Below are 19,850 nucleotides of genomic sequence, written 5' to 3'. Positions count from 1 at the left end.
TTAGGACCTCACCTAATAGTTTAAGTTTTTAGGTTAAGATTATTCTTTAACAACCATCTAGTACTAATGAACTTATATGTGTAATGAAACATAATTCCTATTGTATTCATCACATTGCAAAGTTTATTGTTTAATTTATGATATTAGTGTGTTTTTATGGCTGCAGAAAATAGCACAAATATGTTGAATTGGAGGGCAAGGCTACAAATTGCAGTAGACACAGCACAAGGTCTGACTCTAGTGCCTGAGTCGTTTTTTCTTCATTTTTGTTCTGCAAAATTTGTTGGATTAACTGGCATTATCGAACTCGCAGGTTTGGAATATTTGCATAATGGTTGCAGGCCGCCAATAGTCCATAGAGATTTGAAATCATCCAACATCTTATTAACTGAAAACCTTCAAGCCAAGATTGCTGATTTCGGGCTGTCCAAAGCCTTCGCAAATGAAGGAGACTCGCATGTCACAACTGTACCTGCAGGCACGCCCGGATACATTGATCCTGAGTGCGTATTCACACTTAATGTTAATCTTCTCTCACAGTGTTTGTTCTCCTAGAATAATTATCATTATATTATGTATGCAGATTTCGAGCATCAGGAAACTTAAATAAGAAAAGTGATGTTTACAGCTTCGGTATTCTTCTGTGTGAGCTAATAACTGGTCAACCGCCTTTAATAAGGGGCTATCAGGGCCACACTCACATACTTCAATGGGTGAGTCCTTTAGTTGAAAGAGGGGATATCCAGAGCATTATCGATCCAAGGCTGCAAGGTGAATTTAGCACTAATTGTGCTTGGAAAGCTCTGGAGATAGCACTGTCCTGCGTGCCCCCAACTTCAATACAAAGGCCGGACATGAGTGATATTTTGGGAGAGCTAAAGGAATGTCTGGCCATGGAAATGTCATCTGAAATAAGCATGCGCGGTTCTGTCGAAATGAGCTTGGTGCTTGGCACATATATGGCTCCAAATCTTAGGTAGTTAATAAACAATAACTGTTTGTTTGTTGTTAAAACCCCTACGACTTGAACTGAATTTATATATGCATAAAACATTATTAAGTATAAATTTACCCTCGACATCCTTCCTTAAACCTATCTCTAGATATGTCCTAGCAAAGCTCTTAATTTGCAAAAATCTTCTCATTTCAAAACCTTTGTAAGAATATATGCAACTTGATTTAATGAACTTCACATAACTCAGTCACACCTCTTTTTTTCTTGTGCACTCTCTAATGGAGGGATATCCGCTGTTTGCATGCTCATTTCTCTTTTAAAAAAGTGAGTTTTTTTTTCCAAAATAATTATAGACTTATTATCAACAAAAATGTCTATGCTTTTCTCTTGACACATGTGCATTATCTCTAAAATTCTCTTTAACTACACACAAATATAAAAAATTATTGCCACGTATTCTGCCTCACAAGCAGAAAGACTCAAGAAAACAATGCCACATAACCATCAAACTAGTCCTAGCTGACAAATCAACCACCATAACCCATACCAGCCCATTTATGACATGACCAGCCTTTTCTTCCCTCTAAATCCACCATTAGTGATTATCATCAGACCCGATCCACTCTGAAATAAACCACCATCACAGTACCATAATCATAACCTTCTCTACTCTTAACAAACCTGATCCATACTTAAATAAACCCATTAGTAGCCACCATTTTTTTATTTTTATTTTTATGAAATATTCTCTACTGCCCGGGTCTATTTATATGGTACTTTTCCCGATTCTATATAAAAAAGGTTTTTTTTGACCATATAAAAGAGAATATTAGCACGATTACCAGTTTGTCACATATTTGTTAAACGCAAATAAGCAATGTATTCCTCTAGATTTTTATTTTTTTTACGTTAAAACTAAATTCAGTCAAAAGTGCATTGCCTGCATTAAGAGTAAAGAGTTAATGAAAATTTTATTTTCACCATATGATTAAAGATCGGGACTTCACACTATCTTGCAAGATGAGAAGGATATTGCCAATTGGCAACAAGATTACACAATAATGGTGAAACAAAGCCTTTTTTACTTCGTTTTGCTTATTGTCTTTTCTCCTTTCCCCCCCCCTCTTCGAAATACCGTCAATATCATGCTTAATTTAAGATTATAACCTTAAATGAATATTTATGGATTGATGGGAAATGGCTAAATCTATGAAGACTAAATCTATGAAGACATCTGTGTTACGCAAAGTGATTGACCTAACAAAAAAAAAAAACCCTAATGATTTGATTGTTGGATTTTACTTAAATTCTATCATGAGGTTTCCAAGACTTGGGTTTACAGGAAGGGTGACTAGTTGTAAATAATTAAGGTCTGGAACAGGTTTTCAAGGCCTAGTTTTATACGAAGGGTGGCTAGTTGTAAATAACTAAGGTCTAAAAGATTTTTAAGCCCTATTTATTTGCTGAAAAATAATTTCTTTTTAGAAAGTAGTTTTTTAAAAAAGAAAATTCATGAAAAATGAATTATTTTTTGATGTTTGGTAATGTCATGAAAAATAAATTGGAAAACATTTTACAGTGTTTGGTTATGTAATAGAAAATGAGCTTGAAAATAACTTATTAATATTTTATCTTTTTCCAAATTTATTAAAATAACGAGGAATAAATCTTACAAATTAAAAAGTTGAATGAGAATGAAATTAAAAAAAAAATATAATTTCACAACTCTCAAATAAAATAAATAACAATCAAAATAATAGAGATCAAATCTAACAGACAAAAAAATTAAAAGATGATAAAATTAAAATAATTATAATTATAATTTCATTAATTATTTCAAATAAAATGAGTAACAATCAAAAGAATGAGGACCAAAGTTAATATAAAAATTAAATTCTAAGGGATGAAATTAAAAAAAAAAGATGCAAAACAAAAAATATAGCAATCAAAAGTTTGAGGACCAAATTTGATTTAATCAGCAAATAATATGATATTTTTAATTTTTTCACAATTTCTGGAAAGTGTTTTCGCCCAAAATAAAAAGAAAAACTTTTATGGAAACTAAACCAAATTTTTCTTTGACTAGAAAGTGTTTTCCGTTGACTAGTTTTTCTAATAGCAAACAAACACATGAAAATTTAGAAAATGGTTTTCAAGAAATCACTTTTCAGGCAAACAAACATCCTTTAAATTTAGAATAAAAAGATGTTATTTGGGCTAGTTTGTTATTTTTACTTTTTATTTTTGAGTTTTCTAATTTCTTCAGGACTTTTACTATTTTTAGATTTCTTAGTTGGTTTAGATCAACTTTTAAATCTATTTAAGTTGTAATTTTTTAAAAACAATATTTAAAAATAAAATTATAAATTAAGGTTTTTGATAGTGATTATATTCAACATAAATTTTTGTTGCTTATAATTTTTTTTTTCTATTGTTTCCTTTATACTAAAAGAGATTAGTCATGTACTGTTGTATAGTTGAATGGCTGTTCTGCCGTTTGTTTTGGTTGGTAGAAGGCTAATGCAGTATATGAGATCAGGTGCTGGGCTTTTGGCGTGTTAGAGCTTTCACACGTGGATTCAGATTGTGCAATAAATTTAATTGTTAAATAGCTGATTTGCCCTTGGTTTGTTGGGGGTGCTGGCTGCTTTAGGGAGGGTATTTAGGGTTCTTTGCTTAATTGTGGGTTTTTGACTGTAGTTCTTTCTTTTTCATTGTATGCACGTGGTGGCTTCTCTGCCACATCTTCTTCTTTTTTATCTCTTTTATTTTTTAATTTTTTCCACTCTGCACCTTTGTTTTTTTCAAATCACACCCTAAGATTATGCGTAGCATCTTTGCCTCATGTTCTTCCTACCAAACTTGGAGCCTTTTTCTCTAAACAAGCTTCCAACTCTTTTATATTGTGTTTTAACTCCAAGAACTTCCTTTTTAAGTACCCAAACACGTAATTATATTGTGTTTTAACTCTTTTATATTGTACTAGAGGCATTGCTTATGCTTCATCACGGGACTGGACAAATCTGTCAGTTATATAGTTCTTAATTGCTAAAGAAATAAAACCTAGAATAATAGGAAAAAAGAAGGTTTCACATTACAAAGGAAACATTATAAACTATATATAGTAGTGGCTTAACAAAGTAGCGATTGAATTTGCTAGGACACGTAAAGAATCAAAGAGCTAGCTCTTAATTAGTCAAAGAGCTCTTAATCCATACTTGTATAAAAAAATTAATTAAAACACATAAGATAATATATATAGATGGGCAGTTTAGCTGTTCATCCTTAAAGTGAGGAGTAATGGAGAAAATGGATGATTAACAAGAAGTTATCCATCAAAATCCACCTAGAATCTTCATATCATTTTCGGGTCTGATGTGTTCATACTTGGAAAATTTGGTCTCGTTTTCTATCTTGATAGCTAGGGTGTCAAATGGATTATGTCGCAGTCGCTATATCAGTTACTTTTTCAATGGCCTTCTCTTGCCACACAAAAATTCCAGAGGAAGTTTTGGATCAATCTCTCTAATTATGGTATAGCTTGGGGTGTATATATGGCTAGCGAGAAGTGACATGGTGTTTAATGGTCGAGCTCGTATCTGGGATAAGATTTTTTTATCTCATTTTGCATCGATTGGTTTTGTGGCTGCGATCAAATTAAAGAATAAAGAATCTCATTACACGGGGCTTGCCCAACAAATCCAATTCCCCAGAAGGCAACGCATTGTATCTTTTGGTGAAAAATGTCACATGTAGACGCTGAGTTTCGGTAAAAAGTAAAGTGAAAAATAAACAGTAAATGTCGTGACTGTGAGGTATTTAAAAGTGTAGTAAACAATAAATGTGGTGACTGTGAGGTATTTATAAAAGTTTTATTTATTTATTTATAAATGTATTAAAAAATATATTTTTTTAAAAAAAATTATTTTTAATATTAATATATTAAAATAATATAAAAATTAAAAAAATTAATTTGAAATAAATAAAAAATAAAGATATTTTTTAAAAAAACATAAAATCAAACGAAACGGACTCTAGTAAACAGTAAATTGGAATTTGCCTCGTTGCATAGGCACAACACTCCCTTCATATGTCAAAAACATTCTCTGTTACCCTGTCGTTTTCTAGTACAATCATAACAACTTTCTTTCTCATTTTCAGCACAACGGCAACAAAAAATTTCTTTATCATTTTCTTTTTTAATTTTTTAATTATTTTCAGTTATTTTTCTATAATTATTAAACTTGATATGATTTGATAACTAATTTAAATTGAGTTTCACAAAAACTAAACATTGTTTACTGGATGTGATCTGATCTGAATCTTAAATTAATTAATGTTGATAATTTTTTTAAAATAAATTTATTAATATTATATATAAAAAAGTATTGTTTAATTTATCATTTTATTTATTTTTTTCATTTGAAAAACAATTAAAAAACTTGTATGAACTCGGATTACGGGCTATAACTCAAGTAATATAAAAACAACTTATTAAACTCTCAAGTAATTTTATTTTATTTCCTTGAAACGTGCTGGTGGCACTCAACTATCTTTTTCCTTTTTTTAATTTTTTATTCTGATTTTTGTTTTTATTTTAATTGATGCCTTCTTTTAATGTTTTTTTTAAATTATTTTTTAATTTATGTTTCAATCAATATCTCTCCTCTATGAATTTTTTATTTTGCTTTTTTTGCTTTTTTTGGATAGAGATTTTTTTAAAGTTATTTTATATGTATTTAATTTATGAAGATATTGTTTTGATTCATTTATGATTTTTTTATGTCTTATATTGGTGAAACTTATTTTAAAAAATAAAAAATATTTATTTTTAGATAATATTTATAATGTGCAGCCTTGCATAATATTTTTTTTATTTAATGAATTTCATGTGTGCATCTATTTCTTTTATCGTTTCATTAAATAAAAATTAATTTTAATAAATAAATTTAATAAACACAAAGAGTAACTGTCAGATATTATGAGATTAAATATTTTAATTTACTTATGTTTTTTTATTGTTTTTAATTATTATTTATGATTTTTTATTTATTTATCTATATAAATGATTCATAATTTATTTAATTAGATACTTAGAAAATCTTTTCAATTTATATTTAGAATTTTATGTAAAAAAACGGTTAGAAAAACCTGTAAATTTAATTTTTCTTGTTGAAAAAAAAAAGTCCTGCGGTAGAGCACGGGTCAATTCGTCCTCTCTCTGAATGTTTTTAATTTTTTTTCTCCTTATGATTCCGGTCATTGCACGCGTCAACATTCAAAGGGAGCCCAAACGCGGGATTATGTTTTCTTGTGGAGACACCATCTGTCCTTATTAGAAGAGCTTCACAGTTCAGACTACCTTCCTTTTGGATTATATTAAGACGTGCTTGCTGGGTTGGAGTTGTTTGACTTAGAAACCATCTGTTATTATACTTATAGTCCATTTTTTAGATCTATATCTAAATACAGATTCATGAAAATTAACAATATAAATATAAACTTAACTTGTAGATATTTGCAATATCTATAATACTCAACCTGATATATCAATATTTGCTGGCATTAAAAAAAAAAACTAAATGAGTTGGATTTTAAATTTATAAATGCATTATGTTATTTCACCTATCACAAAAAATAAATAAATTATACAAAGACTTTTAAGTCTTGGAGTTGGCGGTACATACGAAGACTTGTTGGCGTTCTCATCACTCCCAAACCGCGCAGTACGAATATTCATAATATTTAAATTTGCGCTACATATTCTCAGATTCCACATTTTCTTTACACTTCGAATTGCGTTGTTAGCTCATAACAACTTCTTTTTTTAAAACTCCCTCACAACGCCAACTAATATCGCCAGAACAAGACTAAGGATGGATAGTGGGCAAATACTGCTTTCTTATATAAGAGTATGGGTGATCCTCCTTTTGCTCTCAGCTACGTTTCAGAACTCAAAACTTGCGGCAAAAAATACTGCGCAGGATAAAAAAAGAAAGCTTGCTGCAGAAAACTCAGGTACTTCTGCTAGCTTTAAGACTCTAGAATACTGGTTCTTTTTTATTGTTGTAATTTGATTTGTGCTAAGTATGTTTTTCGCTTGGTTTCTCCTAGCCAAATTACTCACACCCTGCATGGTAAAAAAAGAAAAAATGCTTAAGTTCTAAGTCTATACTAATTATTTGTATTATACATGCAACGCGTATCCATGGTTGATTTTTTTTCTTCTAATTACTTGAAACTTTAAATTTGTGCTGTAAATAAATCATGGATTTGAATTTCATTCAAAATTAAATTTATTAAGTTAAATTATTAACACTATTATGATACTCACCTGCCATCTAAGCTGCGGTCAAATCTATTTATTGACAACTTCTGTCAACCCAACCAATACATATTTATAACGGTGTTTAATGCATGCTCGGAATTGACATGACAAATTCATACATGACCTGATCATGACCAGTGTGAGTTGAAAGGAAAAACTTAAAATCATGATAAGTATGGTCGAAACTCGGGTTAAAATTCATTAAAATAATGTGTGCGCGTTTTCCTTCACAGGTAACTTTGTAGTACAAGTTAATCGTTTTGATCTTTTTAATTTTTTTTAAAGGTTAGCATAGATTGATCCTCAAACTTGAGCCTTATGTCGTGTTCAGTTTTACAAATATGATCTTGCGGCATAGTGGTTCAGACATAGATGTGTCTGCGTTTTCCATTATAGGTAACTTTGAAGTACAAGTTAAGTATTTAAATTATTCTGGATAATGTGCTTCTTGAGTATTTAAAAATATTTTTAAGAGTATATTTAGATTAAAAAATTAATTTTATATTTTTAATATTTTATTATGATAATGTTAAAAGTAGCTGGTGCATTAGTGTATTAACTATCTATATAACCCATGATTCTTGTGGGTTAGATTTTTTTTTTCATCATAAAAAAATAATGTGGAAGCTTTCTCAACACATTTTTTAATATAAAAAAATCCAAATAGTAAATTGAAAATCTTATATATACATTTAATTAAATAAATTAATAATAGCTTGTGCATTAGTGTTATCCAAACTAAAATTGTCTGAACAAGACTTACCCTGTTTTTATATGAAAAATTTCTATAAACACAGATATAAAAGTCTGGAGATTTAATTAAGATATATGTAATTATTATTAAAAAAAACAAAAGACTAGGATGGATGGTGCGCAAATATGGCTTTTGCATACAAAAATATGGGTGTGCCCTCCTTTTGTTCCTGCGTTGCTGAACTGAAAACTAGCAGTTGAAAACCCAGGCACTTAAGCCTAGCTACAAGTCAATCTCTATAGTAGTACTAGCTAGCTAGATCACCAACTTTATTAATTTGATTTGTACAAGCATTTTTTGGCTTAGTTTCTTATGATTTTGTAGCCAACTGCCCACACCTTGCCTGGTTAAAAACGTAGATTCTATGTGGTTAAGTGTGAACCCAATGCTAATTATTATTTGTGTAATACAAGCAAAGGGCTCATTAATTGTTGGTTTTTTGTTAACAACTTGAAACTTTGAATTAGAGTAAGAAACAAATCAAGAATTTGTTTCATTCAAAATTAAATTTATTAAAACTCTAATGACTTATAACATGAACTTTCATGTGTATTGAATTTGTTACAAAAAGAAGAAGAAGAGATAAATGCTAAAAGCATATCTCTATGCATGAGACTTAATTTATATAATAAATTTATGTAGTTGACGGGTCCTGTTTAAGGCAAGTTGAGTCCACTTGGTGCGAATATTTGAGGTGGCATGATTTTGACTTGGTAATGTGTAACGTGATAGAAAGGATAAATATAAAAAAAATTAAAGAAAAAAATATAAAATAAATTAATTTATTCTTAGAATAGTTTTGAAGTGAATTTTTAAATTTTTAAATCATAAAGTACAAGAAAATGTATCTTATCTGTCTCCAACAATTTTTTTTTCCTGAAATAGTAATTAAATGCTAGTGATTGTTTAATGCCCTAGAAGTATCCTGCTTCCCCATGAATCATCCAAAAAAAGAAAAATATTTCTTATAATTAAACTCATGAACGTATGGATTGATTGCTACTACATAAAAATTTTGTTTCAAGTTCTTGGTCTGCATTTTTCTATAATTCCTTGCTCTTATTTTCTTTCCTGATATTCAAGTTGGTGCTTTGCCTCTTCATGGTTAAATGAATATTTGGCTTATTAAGAAAAAAAATGGTAATTGATAACAATATGTTCGAGTTAATCAGTCTAATCGTTTGGTTTTCTCTTCTAACCAAAATTTTGAAGGTTTCATCAGCATTGATTGTGGGGCGGAGGAAGATTATCTGGATTGGAAGACTGGAATAACTTACAAAACCGACAAAGATTTCATTAGTACGGGCAAGAATATGTTCGTAGCACCAGAGTATCAGTTGACGACTTTTTACTATGGGAATATGGTGAATAGCTTGAGAACCTTTCCTGAAGGTAAAAGGAATTGTTATACATTGAAACCTAGACAGGGTAAGAACCAAAACTATTACGTTAGAGCTTTCTTCTACTATGGAAATTACGATTCTAAGAATCAAACTCAAATAAAGTTTGATCTATACCTCGGGGTTAACTATTGGGCAACAGTGGTTGATATGCAGTGGATATATTACAATATTATTCATTATTCAGTAACTGATACCATTTATGTGTGTCTCGTAAATACGGGTTCCGGAGTTCCTTTCATCAATGGATTGGATTTACGGTTCATGAATGATTCCCCGTATAGAACTATGAATGGATCGTTGCTTCCTATGGTGCATGCTGACCTTGGCGGCCATCCAACCCAAGGCTACAAAACCATTAGGTGAATTGTCCCTATTATCGTTTTTAACTAAATCATGCATGTGCAACATCATGCATCAGATATGATAAAAATTCTCATCATATATAGGTACCGTTTAAAAAAGCTTGAGAATTTAATGAGCGTGTTTACAGATTTGTTTTTAATATAAGGAGGACGTTTATGTAAAATATATTTACAATCTTTTGGATAAATATCTATAATTTTACTATATACCTTAGGGATATTGTATTTTTTTTATGGTTTTTAGAATGATTATCATTTGTAGACATTGAAAGATCGATGTTTTGTTTTTGTTTTTCTTGTTTCTCTTCCACTTCTAAACCATGATTTTTTGGAGCTAACTTTCTCAACCCTTATCCAGAATCTTCCCCCAAGCCAATAAATTTAATACTTTTAATTTTGGGCAGCAAGTTGACCAGTCGTTGGCGAGGGATAGCTACCAAATCTCTTCCATTTGTGCTAAATGATATGTGTTTTTTCTTTTGTTTTTCCCCTTAAGGATGCATAGAATATTTTTAAATTATATACTTTACGTTGATAGATTATTGATCATTAAATCTTCATTGGTTGTTTTTTCTTCTCATATCTAAATAGTTTTTTAATATTGCTTAGAATCAATGAACATCAAGAAATAGGAAATTTGGAGAATGAGAATATCACTACATTAATTAATACTTGTGTTATTGTTTCTCACATGCATTTAGGTACAAAGATGACGTGTACGATCGCATATGGCGGTTTGACGTCAACCTCACCGATTCAGTTTCAAATGGCACCGAAACAAATATTGATATCCAGGGCAGTGATGATCCCTGCCGTCTACCTGTCGAAGTCTTGAGAACGGCGGTTCAGCCTCGAAATGGCCTTAATTCATTGAGCTACAGCTATCCATCACCGCATACAGAGAATTTCACACCTGAGTTTCTTGTCTTCTTTCATTTTGCTGAAATATTCGAGCAGACTGCAATAGGCAAATTACGAGAATTCACCATTACTTTGAATGGCTTAAACTATGGTCCCTTTACCCTTGAATACTTGAAGCCATTGACCATACGTTCAAATATAACTCAAGTTCAAGAAGGTCAAGTTAGGTTTTCTATTGATGCAACGTTGCGGTCTGACCTTCCACCTATCCTAAATGCCTTTGAGATCTTCAAACTATTGCCACTCCCTGATTCACCGACAAACCAAACAGACGGTATGTTTTCTATTTCAATTCTGTTGAATGCTATAATAATCGTCATTAATGAATGGCAATTTACTTGGTGATTGTCTTACTAGTACAATGAGGACCGGCCTTCTGTTAATTTTTGTGATTATAGTTTGAAAAAATAGGTTTAAGAAAAGTTATAATTTGTAGTTTTTTCTTAACATAGTGATGTAGACATAAGCCAAAGACAACAATTAAACAAAAAACAAAAAAATTATTTATGGGCAAAAAGTACTACAAATATGAACCTCAAATTTGTAAGTTTATTCTTTGTAAATAATAATAATAATAATAAAAAATCTGTCTTCTTTGAATAAACCAACCTCTATGCACAGTGAAACAAGATTGCTAATCCTTCTACTGCAATGTTAAACAAGAATGGAGATAACAAATCACCTTGATAAATTCCACGTGTGACCTTGAACTCTCTAGTAGAGAGACATGCATATATTAAACTTCTCGATTTAGCCCCCAAACCCATATATCCCATAATTTCGTCAAGATAATTCCAGGATACAGAATCAAAAGCTTTATGGAAATCCACTTTGAAGATCATACCTTGCCCCTTCAAGCTTTGCAAATCATGAACCATTTTATTGGCTATCATTAAACCATCAACAATCTAACATTCAAAGGCAGTTTAATTATCACTAATAAGATCCTGCCTAACATGTTTGAGTCTACTGGAAAGAATCATTGCAAGAACTTTATAGAGACCATGAATCAAACCAATTTGCCTATGGTCTGAAAATTCAATTGGAATCTTATAAAATCATACAAATGATAATTGTTTCATAGCCACCATACAAATGATAAAGCCTAATGGCTAACTGAGATAGTTTTTTTTATATTCATCATAAAAAAATTATTATCGTCACAAAAATACAGGCTCGAGATTTTTTTTTATATAGAGGCCTTTAACCTGTATATAGCGATTCTCTATTGTAAATCTAAAGCTATGCATTTCTCACCCTTTTTAACCTAAATTATCATAGTTGATGCAATCATGGCCATCAAGGAAGCATACAAAATAGATAGAGTTGACTGGCAGGGAGATCCATGTTTGCCACTTATTACGTGGACTGGTTTGCAGTGCAACGATGATAACCCTCCAAGGATCATCTCTATGTGAGTTTCCTCTTAAATTCTGTATGATTGTTGGAATATTTTATGTAAGTTATTTTTGAAGAACATCCACTTAGATATGGCATTCAGTATCTCAATGTCTCTCTCATTTACTGTTAACTATGAGCAGGAATCTAAGTTCAAGTCAATTATCAGGGAATATAGCTGTTTCACTCTTGAACCTCACAGCAATCAAGTCCTTGTAAGTGTTAGTAACCAAGTTGTAACAGGTTTTCATACTAATAAACTACCCTGACAATGGCTACTAGATATCTAGCAGAATTTCTTATCGACTGCTAGAATTTCTTATCGACTTCAGACATTCATCATTTTATTTGAAGAGAATAATTGTTTATGGGGTCGAGACCCTTAAAACTAGAGGGCACCTCAGTCTTATGATGAGATATTATCTTATGAAAGTTTGAAGGTGATGTTATAAATATTCCATATGGAAATTGGCTAGAGGTGTATGAAAGGCTCATGCATCTTCTAAGCTTGAGGCATATCCTCTCTTCCTATATGCATCTTTTCTGGACAAAATCCTTCAAGCCAATGATTGGGATTCTGGCTCCACCAAGGTTGCAAAAATGGGTGTCCATACTTCAAATCAGTAGAGGAACAACCTCTATTTTTTCCCCAACTATTGCGTACTTTTGTCATCTATTTCTTTACAAAGTGTGATTGTTCGTTATTTTTTTTTCACATTTTCTTTCAGGAATTTATCAAACAATGAATTGACAGGGACAGTGCCAGAAGCTTTTGCGCAGCTACCAGATCTTACTATCCTGTAAGTTAACATGCTCTAACATTTACCACAAGAAGTTTTTACAAAGATTACCATGGTGAATGGTGACTTTGTTTTTCCTATTTGCAGAGATTTGAGCGGGAACAAACTCACAGGTGCAGTTCCCCATAGTCTCAAGGAAAAGTCTAACAATGGACAGTTGAAGCTGAGGTTTGGTTATCATCTTCAACGATTACAACTTATTTGCATGTTAATTAAACAATCATTCTACTCCTTTGGTTCTTCTTTAACTTCTTTTCTTACATATGAAGTGAACACTATTTTAATTTTTCATAAATTAAAATTAAACGTTAAGGAACAAAGAGGAGTCAGAAAATAGATTATACAAATCCATTTTCTTTGCATGTTAGTACGAGTTTAAGGAATTAAATAACTGATACAATTCTTCGGTATATTTCACAGTGATCTTGCTAACTTCTTAAAGCTAGCCATGATCACTTTGATTGGGTTATTTGTTACTGGTATTTAATCATTGATTCTCAGTTACGTCTGACTATATTTTACTTAATGCAAGTTTGGATGGAAATCTGGATTTATGCAAGTTGGATACATGTGAAAAGAAGCAGCGAAGTTTTCCTGTTCCAGTTATTGCATCTGTCATATCAGTTTTGGTGCTCCTCCTCCTTAGCATTATAACTATCTTCTGGAGGTTGAAAAGAGGTGAATTCTTTCTCTTTCACTTATCTTCTTTGTATTTTTTCCTCTTTTTTGAGTGGTGTGAACTAAATCCTAGAATAACATAGAGTAATTTTGGCTTAGAAGATGCTTTGTGTTTTCTGTGAAATCATTGATGATCTATACATCCGATGGCTTACATGTATGATCATACAATGTCTTCAATGTAAAAGCCTAATAGAATATTATTCTATGAGTCTATCTTACATGTAAGAACTTTAATTTTTCCATTATATATATATATATATATATATATATATATATATATATTATGTGCACCCAACAACTTTTATATTACTTACCACCTTCAATACCTCATTTCCTTCCTGAAACTTAGTAGATGAGAATACGATTCAGCATGTGATCAGTAAGCAACAACATAGTTTTGACATGTGAATATGATGACATATATAGTTTCATACTTTAGTATCTCTGTTAAAATATTGCAATATTTATCGCTTTATTAAAAAAAACAAAATTTTCCTTTACAGTGAGATGGAATGTGTCATTATCTTCCTCAGTGGGCTTATCGAGAAAAGAATTGTCACTGAAATCAAAGAATCAACCATTTACATACGTTGAAATAGTTAGCATTACCAACAATTTCCAAACCATTATTGGAGAAGGAGGATTTGGAAAAGTATATCTTGGCAACCTGAAAGATGGTCGTCAAGTTGCTGTCAAGTTGTTATCTCAATCCTCAAGGCAAGGTTATAAAGAATTTCTAGCGGAGGTAACAAATTAGTTAGCTTTCTCCTTTCCTATAGAGAACATGAGAGGAGCACCAAATATTTTTTGCTTTCAGCTATGACAGAGTAGTGTTTCCAAATGCAGGTCCAACTATTGATGATTGTTCATCACAAAAACTTGGTGTCCCTCGTTGGTTACTGTAATGAGCATGAAAATATGGCACTTGTTTATGAATACATGGCAAATGGGAACTTGAAGGAGCAACTGTTAGGTATTTATAGATTTCTTCTTATAAATATAGAATTCTTCAATTTGTTTGGGACACAAACTAGTTTACTTATAAAAATCTCACTCAGATTGGTATGAATTTATAAAATAATATAAATCATATCTTCGAATCTCACCTAATATTTTAAGTTTTTTTGGTTAAGATAGTTTTTTGAAATGATATTAGAGCTTTGATGACTAAGTGATCATGAGTTTGAATTTCACTATCCCTATTCTATTCGATAAAAATTAAGCACAAGATAGTGTGAGCAAGTTTCAAGCCACAAGAGTTTTTACTCGAGGAGATGTGTTAAAGAATAATATAAATCATATTTTGAGACCTCATCCGATAGCTTAAATTTTTAGGTTAAGATGGTTTTTTGACAATCATCTAGTACTGAAGAACTTCTATGTGTAATGAAACATAATTCCTGTTGAATTCATCACATTGCAAAGTTTATTGTTTAATTTATGATATTAATGTGTTTTTGTGGCTGTAGAAAATAGCACAAATATGTTGAATTGGAGGGAAAGGCTGCAAATTGCAGTAGACGCAGCACAAGGTCTGACTCTAGTGCCCGAGTCATTTTTTTTTCATTTTTGTTCTGCAAACTTTGTTGGATTAACTGGCATTATCGAACTCGCAGGTTTGGAATATCTGCATAATGGTTGTAGGCCGCCAATAGTCCATAGAGATTTGAAATCATCAAACATCTTATTAACTGAAAACCTTCATGCCAAGATTGCTGATTTTGGGTTGTCCAAAGCCTTCGCAACCGAAGAAGATTCGCATGTCATAACTGTTCCTGCAGGCACGCCCGGATACATTGATCCTGAGTACGTATTCAAACTTAATGTTAATCTTCTCTCACAGTGTTTGTTCTCCTAGCATAATTATCATTATATTCTGTATGCAGATTTCGAGCATCAGGACACTTAAATAAGAAAAGTGATGTTTACAGCTTTGGTATTCTTCTGTGTGAGCTAATAACTGGTCAACCGCCTTTAATAAGGGGCCATAAAGGCCACACTCATATACTTCAATGGGTGAGTCCTCTAGTTGAAAGAGGTGATATCCAGAGCATTATCGATCCAAGGTTGCAAGGTGAATTCAACACTAATTATGCTTGGAAAGCTCTGGAGATAGCATTGTCCTGCGTGCCCTCGACTTCAACACAAAGGCCGGACATGAGTGATATTTTGGGAGAGCTAAAGGAATGTCTGGCCATGGAGATGTCATCTGAAATAAGCATGCGCGGTTCCGTTGAAATGAGCTTGGTGCCTGGCACAGATATGGCTCCAAATCTTAGGTAGTTAATAAACAATTACAGTTTGCTAGTTGTTAAAACGGCTATGGCTTGAACTGAATTATATATATACATAAAACATTATTATAGTATAAATTTACCCTCGACATCCTTCCTTAAACCTATCTCTAGATATGTCCTAGCAAAGCTCTTAATTTGCAAAAATCTTCACATTTCAAAACCTTTGTAAGAATATATGCAACTTGATTTAATGAACTTCACATAACTCAGTCAGAACTTTTTTTTTTCTTATGCACTCACTAATGGAGTGATATCCGCTATTTACATGCTCATTTCTCTTAATAAAAAGTGGGTTTTTTTTCCCAAAATAACTGTAGACTTATTATCATAAAAAATCTCTATGCTTTTGTCTTGACACATGTGCATTATCTCTAAAATTCTCTTTAACTACACACAAATATAAAAAATCATTGCCACGTATTTTGCCTCACAAGCAGAAAGACTCAAGAAAACAATGCCACATAACCATCAAACTAGTCCTAGCTGACAAATCAACCACCACAACCCATACCAGCCCATTTATGACATGACCAGCCTTTTCTTCCCTCTAAATCCACCATTAGTGATCATCATCAGACCCGATCCACTCTGAAATAAACCACCATCACAGTACCATAATCATAACCTTCTCTACTCTTAACAAACCTGATCCATACTTAAATAAACCCATTAGTAGCCTCCATTTTTTTATTTTTATTTTTATCAAATATTCTCTGCTGCCCGGGTCTATATATATGGTACTTTTCCTGATTCTATATAAAAAAGGTTTTTTTTTACCATATAAGCCTTTTTTACTTCGTTTTGCTTATTGTCTTTTCTCCTTTCCCCCCCTTCTAAATACCGTCTGGAATATAAACGCAAAGTGATTGGCCTAACAAAAAAAAAACCTAATGATTTGATTGTTAGATTTTACTTAAATTTTATCATGAGGTTTCCGAGGCTTGGGTTCATAGGAAGGGTGGCTAGTTGTAAATAATTAAGGTGTGAAAGAGGTTTTCAAGGCATAGTTTTATAGGAAGGGTGGCTATTTGTAAATAATTAAGGTCTAAAAAACCTCTAAGTCCTATAAAGTAATTTTCTTTTAGAAAGTAGTTTTTTTGAAAAATAAATTCCTGAAAATTAAGTGAATTATTTTTTGATATTTAGTAATGTCATGAAAAATAAGTTGGAAAACACTTTACAGTGTTTGGTTATGTCATGGAGAATAAGCTGGAAAATAACTTATTAATATTTTATCTTTTCAAGTTTATTAAAATAACGAGAAATAAATCTTACAAATTAAAAAGTTGAATGAGAATGAAATTGAAAAAAAAATCTAATTTCATAAATTATCTCAAAAAAAATAAATAACAATCAAAATAATAGAGATCAAATCTATTTTTTTTTGTGAAATCGAGAATATATATGTAGTAAAAAGAGAAAACATGAGCAGTGTGAGCAGAGCTTCAACTACATAGATTGTAGCCTAGGCATCAGCCTAATTACAAAAAAGAAATACAAGAAAACCTATAACCCTACTATTAAGCCAAGCAAAACAAACCCACACTAAATCAGAAATTAAGCATACCAAGCCGAAATGCATTCATGATTCTTGTACAGATCAGCACCGGTATACCAAAAGGAAGAGTTGAGATTCCTGATCCAACCTGCAGCAAAGTAAAACAAATGCCATAGGATATCTTCCTATATTGGCTTTTGTTCCTCAAATATCAAGTTGTTCCTAGCATTCTATATAGTCCAGACAATGCTAAACATAAAGCCCCCCCAAACAGATTTTTCAAACTTACCGTGGTTACCCTGCAAAAGACCCAGCCATTGACATTGAAGGTCGTCAAGGCCATACGGCATTACCCAGCTCAGACCTCTCCAAGCTACAATTTTGTTCCATAGTTTCCAAACCACTGGGCAATGCAAGAGGATGTGGGATACAATTTCTGAATGCTGCTCATAAAAAGGGCACCTGTCCTCCGGAGGGCTTAGAACGTACCTCTTCACCAGGAAGGCTCTTGTGCAAAGGCCTTCATTTAAGGCCAGCCATAAAGTCATTTTTGTTTTTGGAGGGCAAATGGATTTCCATACATTTGTGACATAAGTTGTAGAACCAGCATACCTAATCCATTCAAGGGCAAGCATACAAGAGTTTACAGTATAGTCTCCGTCTTTCCCCCATTCCCAAATCAACCTGTCTTCTTTCAATCGATGAATAGCTGCAAGATTAAGATCAGACATTAATCTTTGAACCATCAGGGTCTCACTAGCTTTGAGGGGCTTTCTCCATTTCAGATTCCAATACCAAGTATCCTCTAACCAGTATCCCATCTGACTAACAAACCCTGACTTAGAGGAGGACAGGTGGAAGAGGGCCGGATAAGAGTTAGCTAAGCAGAAGCCAGTCAACCAAGTATCTAACCAAAATTTAACATGATTACCATTACCCATTTTAAATTTACAACCATCTCGAATAAGAGAGCTATCAAGATCCGAGCTGGTAATATTAGAGTTGATTCCTCACCAAATCCCTGAAAGTTTTTCCTTGAACGTGGGCATCCCATTTATGAACCGAGGTCTGTATTTTGCCTTAATGAAATCTGCCCAACTAGCTTTATCATTGGTTCCCAATTTCCAAATCCACTTGAAGAGGAGAGCTTTGTTTTTTGCTGATATATTCCCAACACCTAAACCACCCCTGTCTTTTGCTTTTGCCACTGTATCCCAAGCAAGCCAATAAATTTTCCTGTTATCAACACTCCCACCCCATAAAAACCGAGACTGCATGGCTGTGATATTACGTGCCACTGTCTTTGGAATGCAGAAGATGGACATGTAATAGAGAGGAATGGCAGAGATTACACTTTTAATCAAAATTGTTCTCCCTGCCAGTGATAATAACCGCCCCTTCCAAGAATTGAGTCGTCCTCTAATCTGAGAGAGAACATGTTTCCATGTGGAAATCCTTTTGGGATAAGCACCTAGAGGAAGCCCCAAGTATTTGATTGGGAGAGTATCACATCTACACCTGAGAACACTAGAAATCCCTTCAGCATATATCTCATCCACCCCCCCACCCACCAAATTAGTCTTATGGAAGTTAACATTAAGCCCTGAGCATAAACTGAACCAACGTAACATTCTCTTGGTATTTAACAAGCATTGAAGATCATTTGGAAGGAAGAGAAGAGTGTCATCTGCAAATTGCAGATGATGAATATATGTTGTTCTTGCAGATTCCACACCATACAAAGCACCCATTTTCAGGCTCCTGCTGATGAGAACTGATATGCCTTCAGCTGCCAAACAAAAGAGAAAAGGGGAGAGGGGATCCCCCTGCCACAGACCACAAGATGTTGTAAACTCAGAAGTAGGGGAACCATTGATTAAAACGGATAGTCTTGCAGACGAGACATATGCCATAATCCATTTCCTCCAACGAGCACCAAAATTCATGTAACCCATAACATCATTAAGAAAGGACCAGGAAACAGTATCAAAAGCTTTTCTGAAATCAAGTTTAAGAAGGAAACCTTGACAGCTCCGAGATTTCATGGAATCCAGCATTTCATTCGCAATAAAGACTGAGTCCAGAATGTTTCTGCCAGCAATGAAAGCTGACTGGGAGGGACTAACCACGCTTTGCATAACTGCTTTTAGTCTAGTGGCGAGAATCTTAGCAATAATCTTATATAGCCCATTTAATAAACTAATAGGTCTATAGTCATTAAAAGAGGAGCTGCCAGTAACTTTTGGAATTAAAGCAATATAACTGGTGTCGCACGTTAGAAATCCGCGCGGCGTCGGCTGGCGATTTGTCTTGTTGTTATGCGTTTTGCTTGATTTGATTGGTTCGTTGGAGTCGCCACCTAGTAATTTATTAAAGGCTACTAGGAAACCGGATGTACTGGTCTTGTCAGAGATTCGCGGGTAAGGGACTGGTTGTGGTTAGGGAAGGTATTA

The 19,850-nt window shown here is 32.7% G+C and overlaps 1 protein-coding gene across 6 annotated transcripts in view; it reads left to right on the top strand.

The window, feature by feature from the left end:
* The window catches only part of LOC18110550 (receptor-like protein kinase At3g21340), a 93,774-nt gene that overhangs the window by 9,377 nt on the left and 64,547 nt on the right, over positions 1-19,850 (top strand). Inside the window, exons 2-13 of one of the 6 annotated variants that reach the window (XM_052449501.1) lie at positions 9,250-9,799; positions 10,504-10,997; positions 12,005-12,137; positions 12,265-12,336; positions 12,850-12,921; positions 13,009-13,089; positions 13,454-13,599; positions 14,106-14,347; positions 14,449-14,575; positions 15,072-15,134; positions 15,219-15,408; positions 15,489-15,640. In XM_052449501.1, the coding sequence (XP_052305461.1) occupies positions 9,250-9,799; positions 10,504-10,997; positions 12,005-12,137; positions 12,265-12,336; positions 12,850-12,921; positions 13,009-13,089; positions 13,454-13,599; positions 14,106-14,347; positions 14,449-14,575; positions 15,072-15,134; positions 15,219-15,408; positions 15,489-15,640 (2,322 nt within the window). Of the gene's footprint in view, positions 1-166; positions 230-313; positions 504-583; positions 772-9,249; positions 9,800-10,503; positions 10,998-12,004; positions 12,138-12,264; positions 12,337-12,849; positions 12,922-13,008; positions 13,090-13,453; positions 13,600-14,105; positions 14,348-14,448; positions 14,576-15,071; positions 15,135-15,218; positions 15,409-15,488; positions 16,000-19,850 lie in introns of those variants that run through there. The other 5 variants (XM_052449502.1, XM_052449500.1, XM_052449506.1 and 2 more) reach the window with 5 other exon arrangements.

This window comes from Populus trichocarpa, chromosome 19, assembly GCF_000002775.5.
Source record: "Populus trichocarpa isolate Nisqually-1 chromosome 19, P.trichocarpa_v4.1, whole genome shotgun sequence".
Taxonomy (NCBI): Eukaryota; Viridiplantae; Streptophyta; class Magnoliopsida; order Malpighiales; family Salicaceae; genus Populus; species Populus trichocarpa.
The sequence above is the reverse complement of the archived record's forward strand: the minus strand, read 5'-3'. Positions and strand labels throughout refer to the sequence as shown.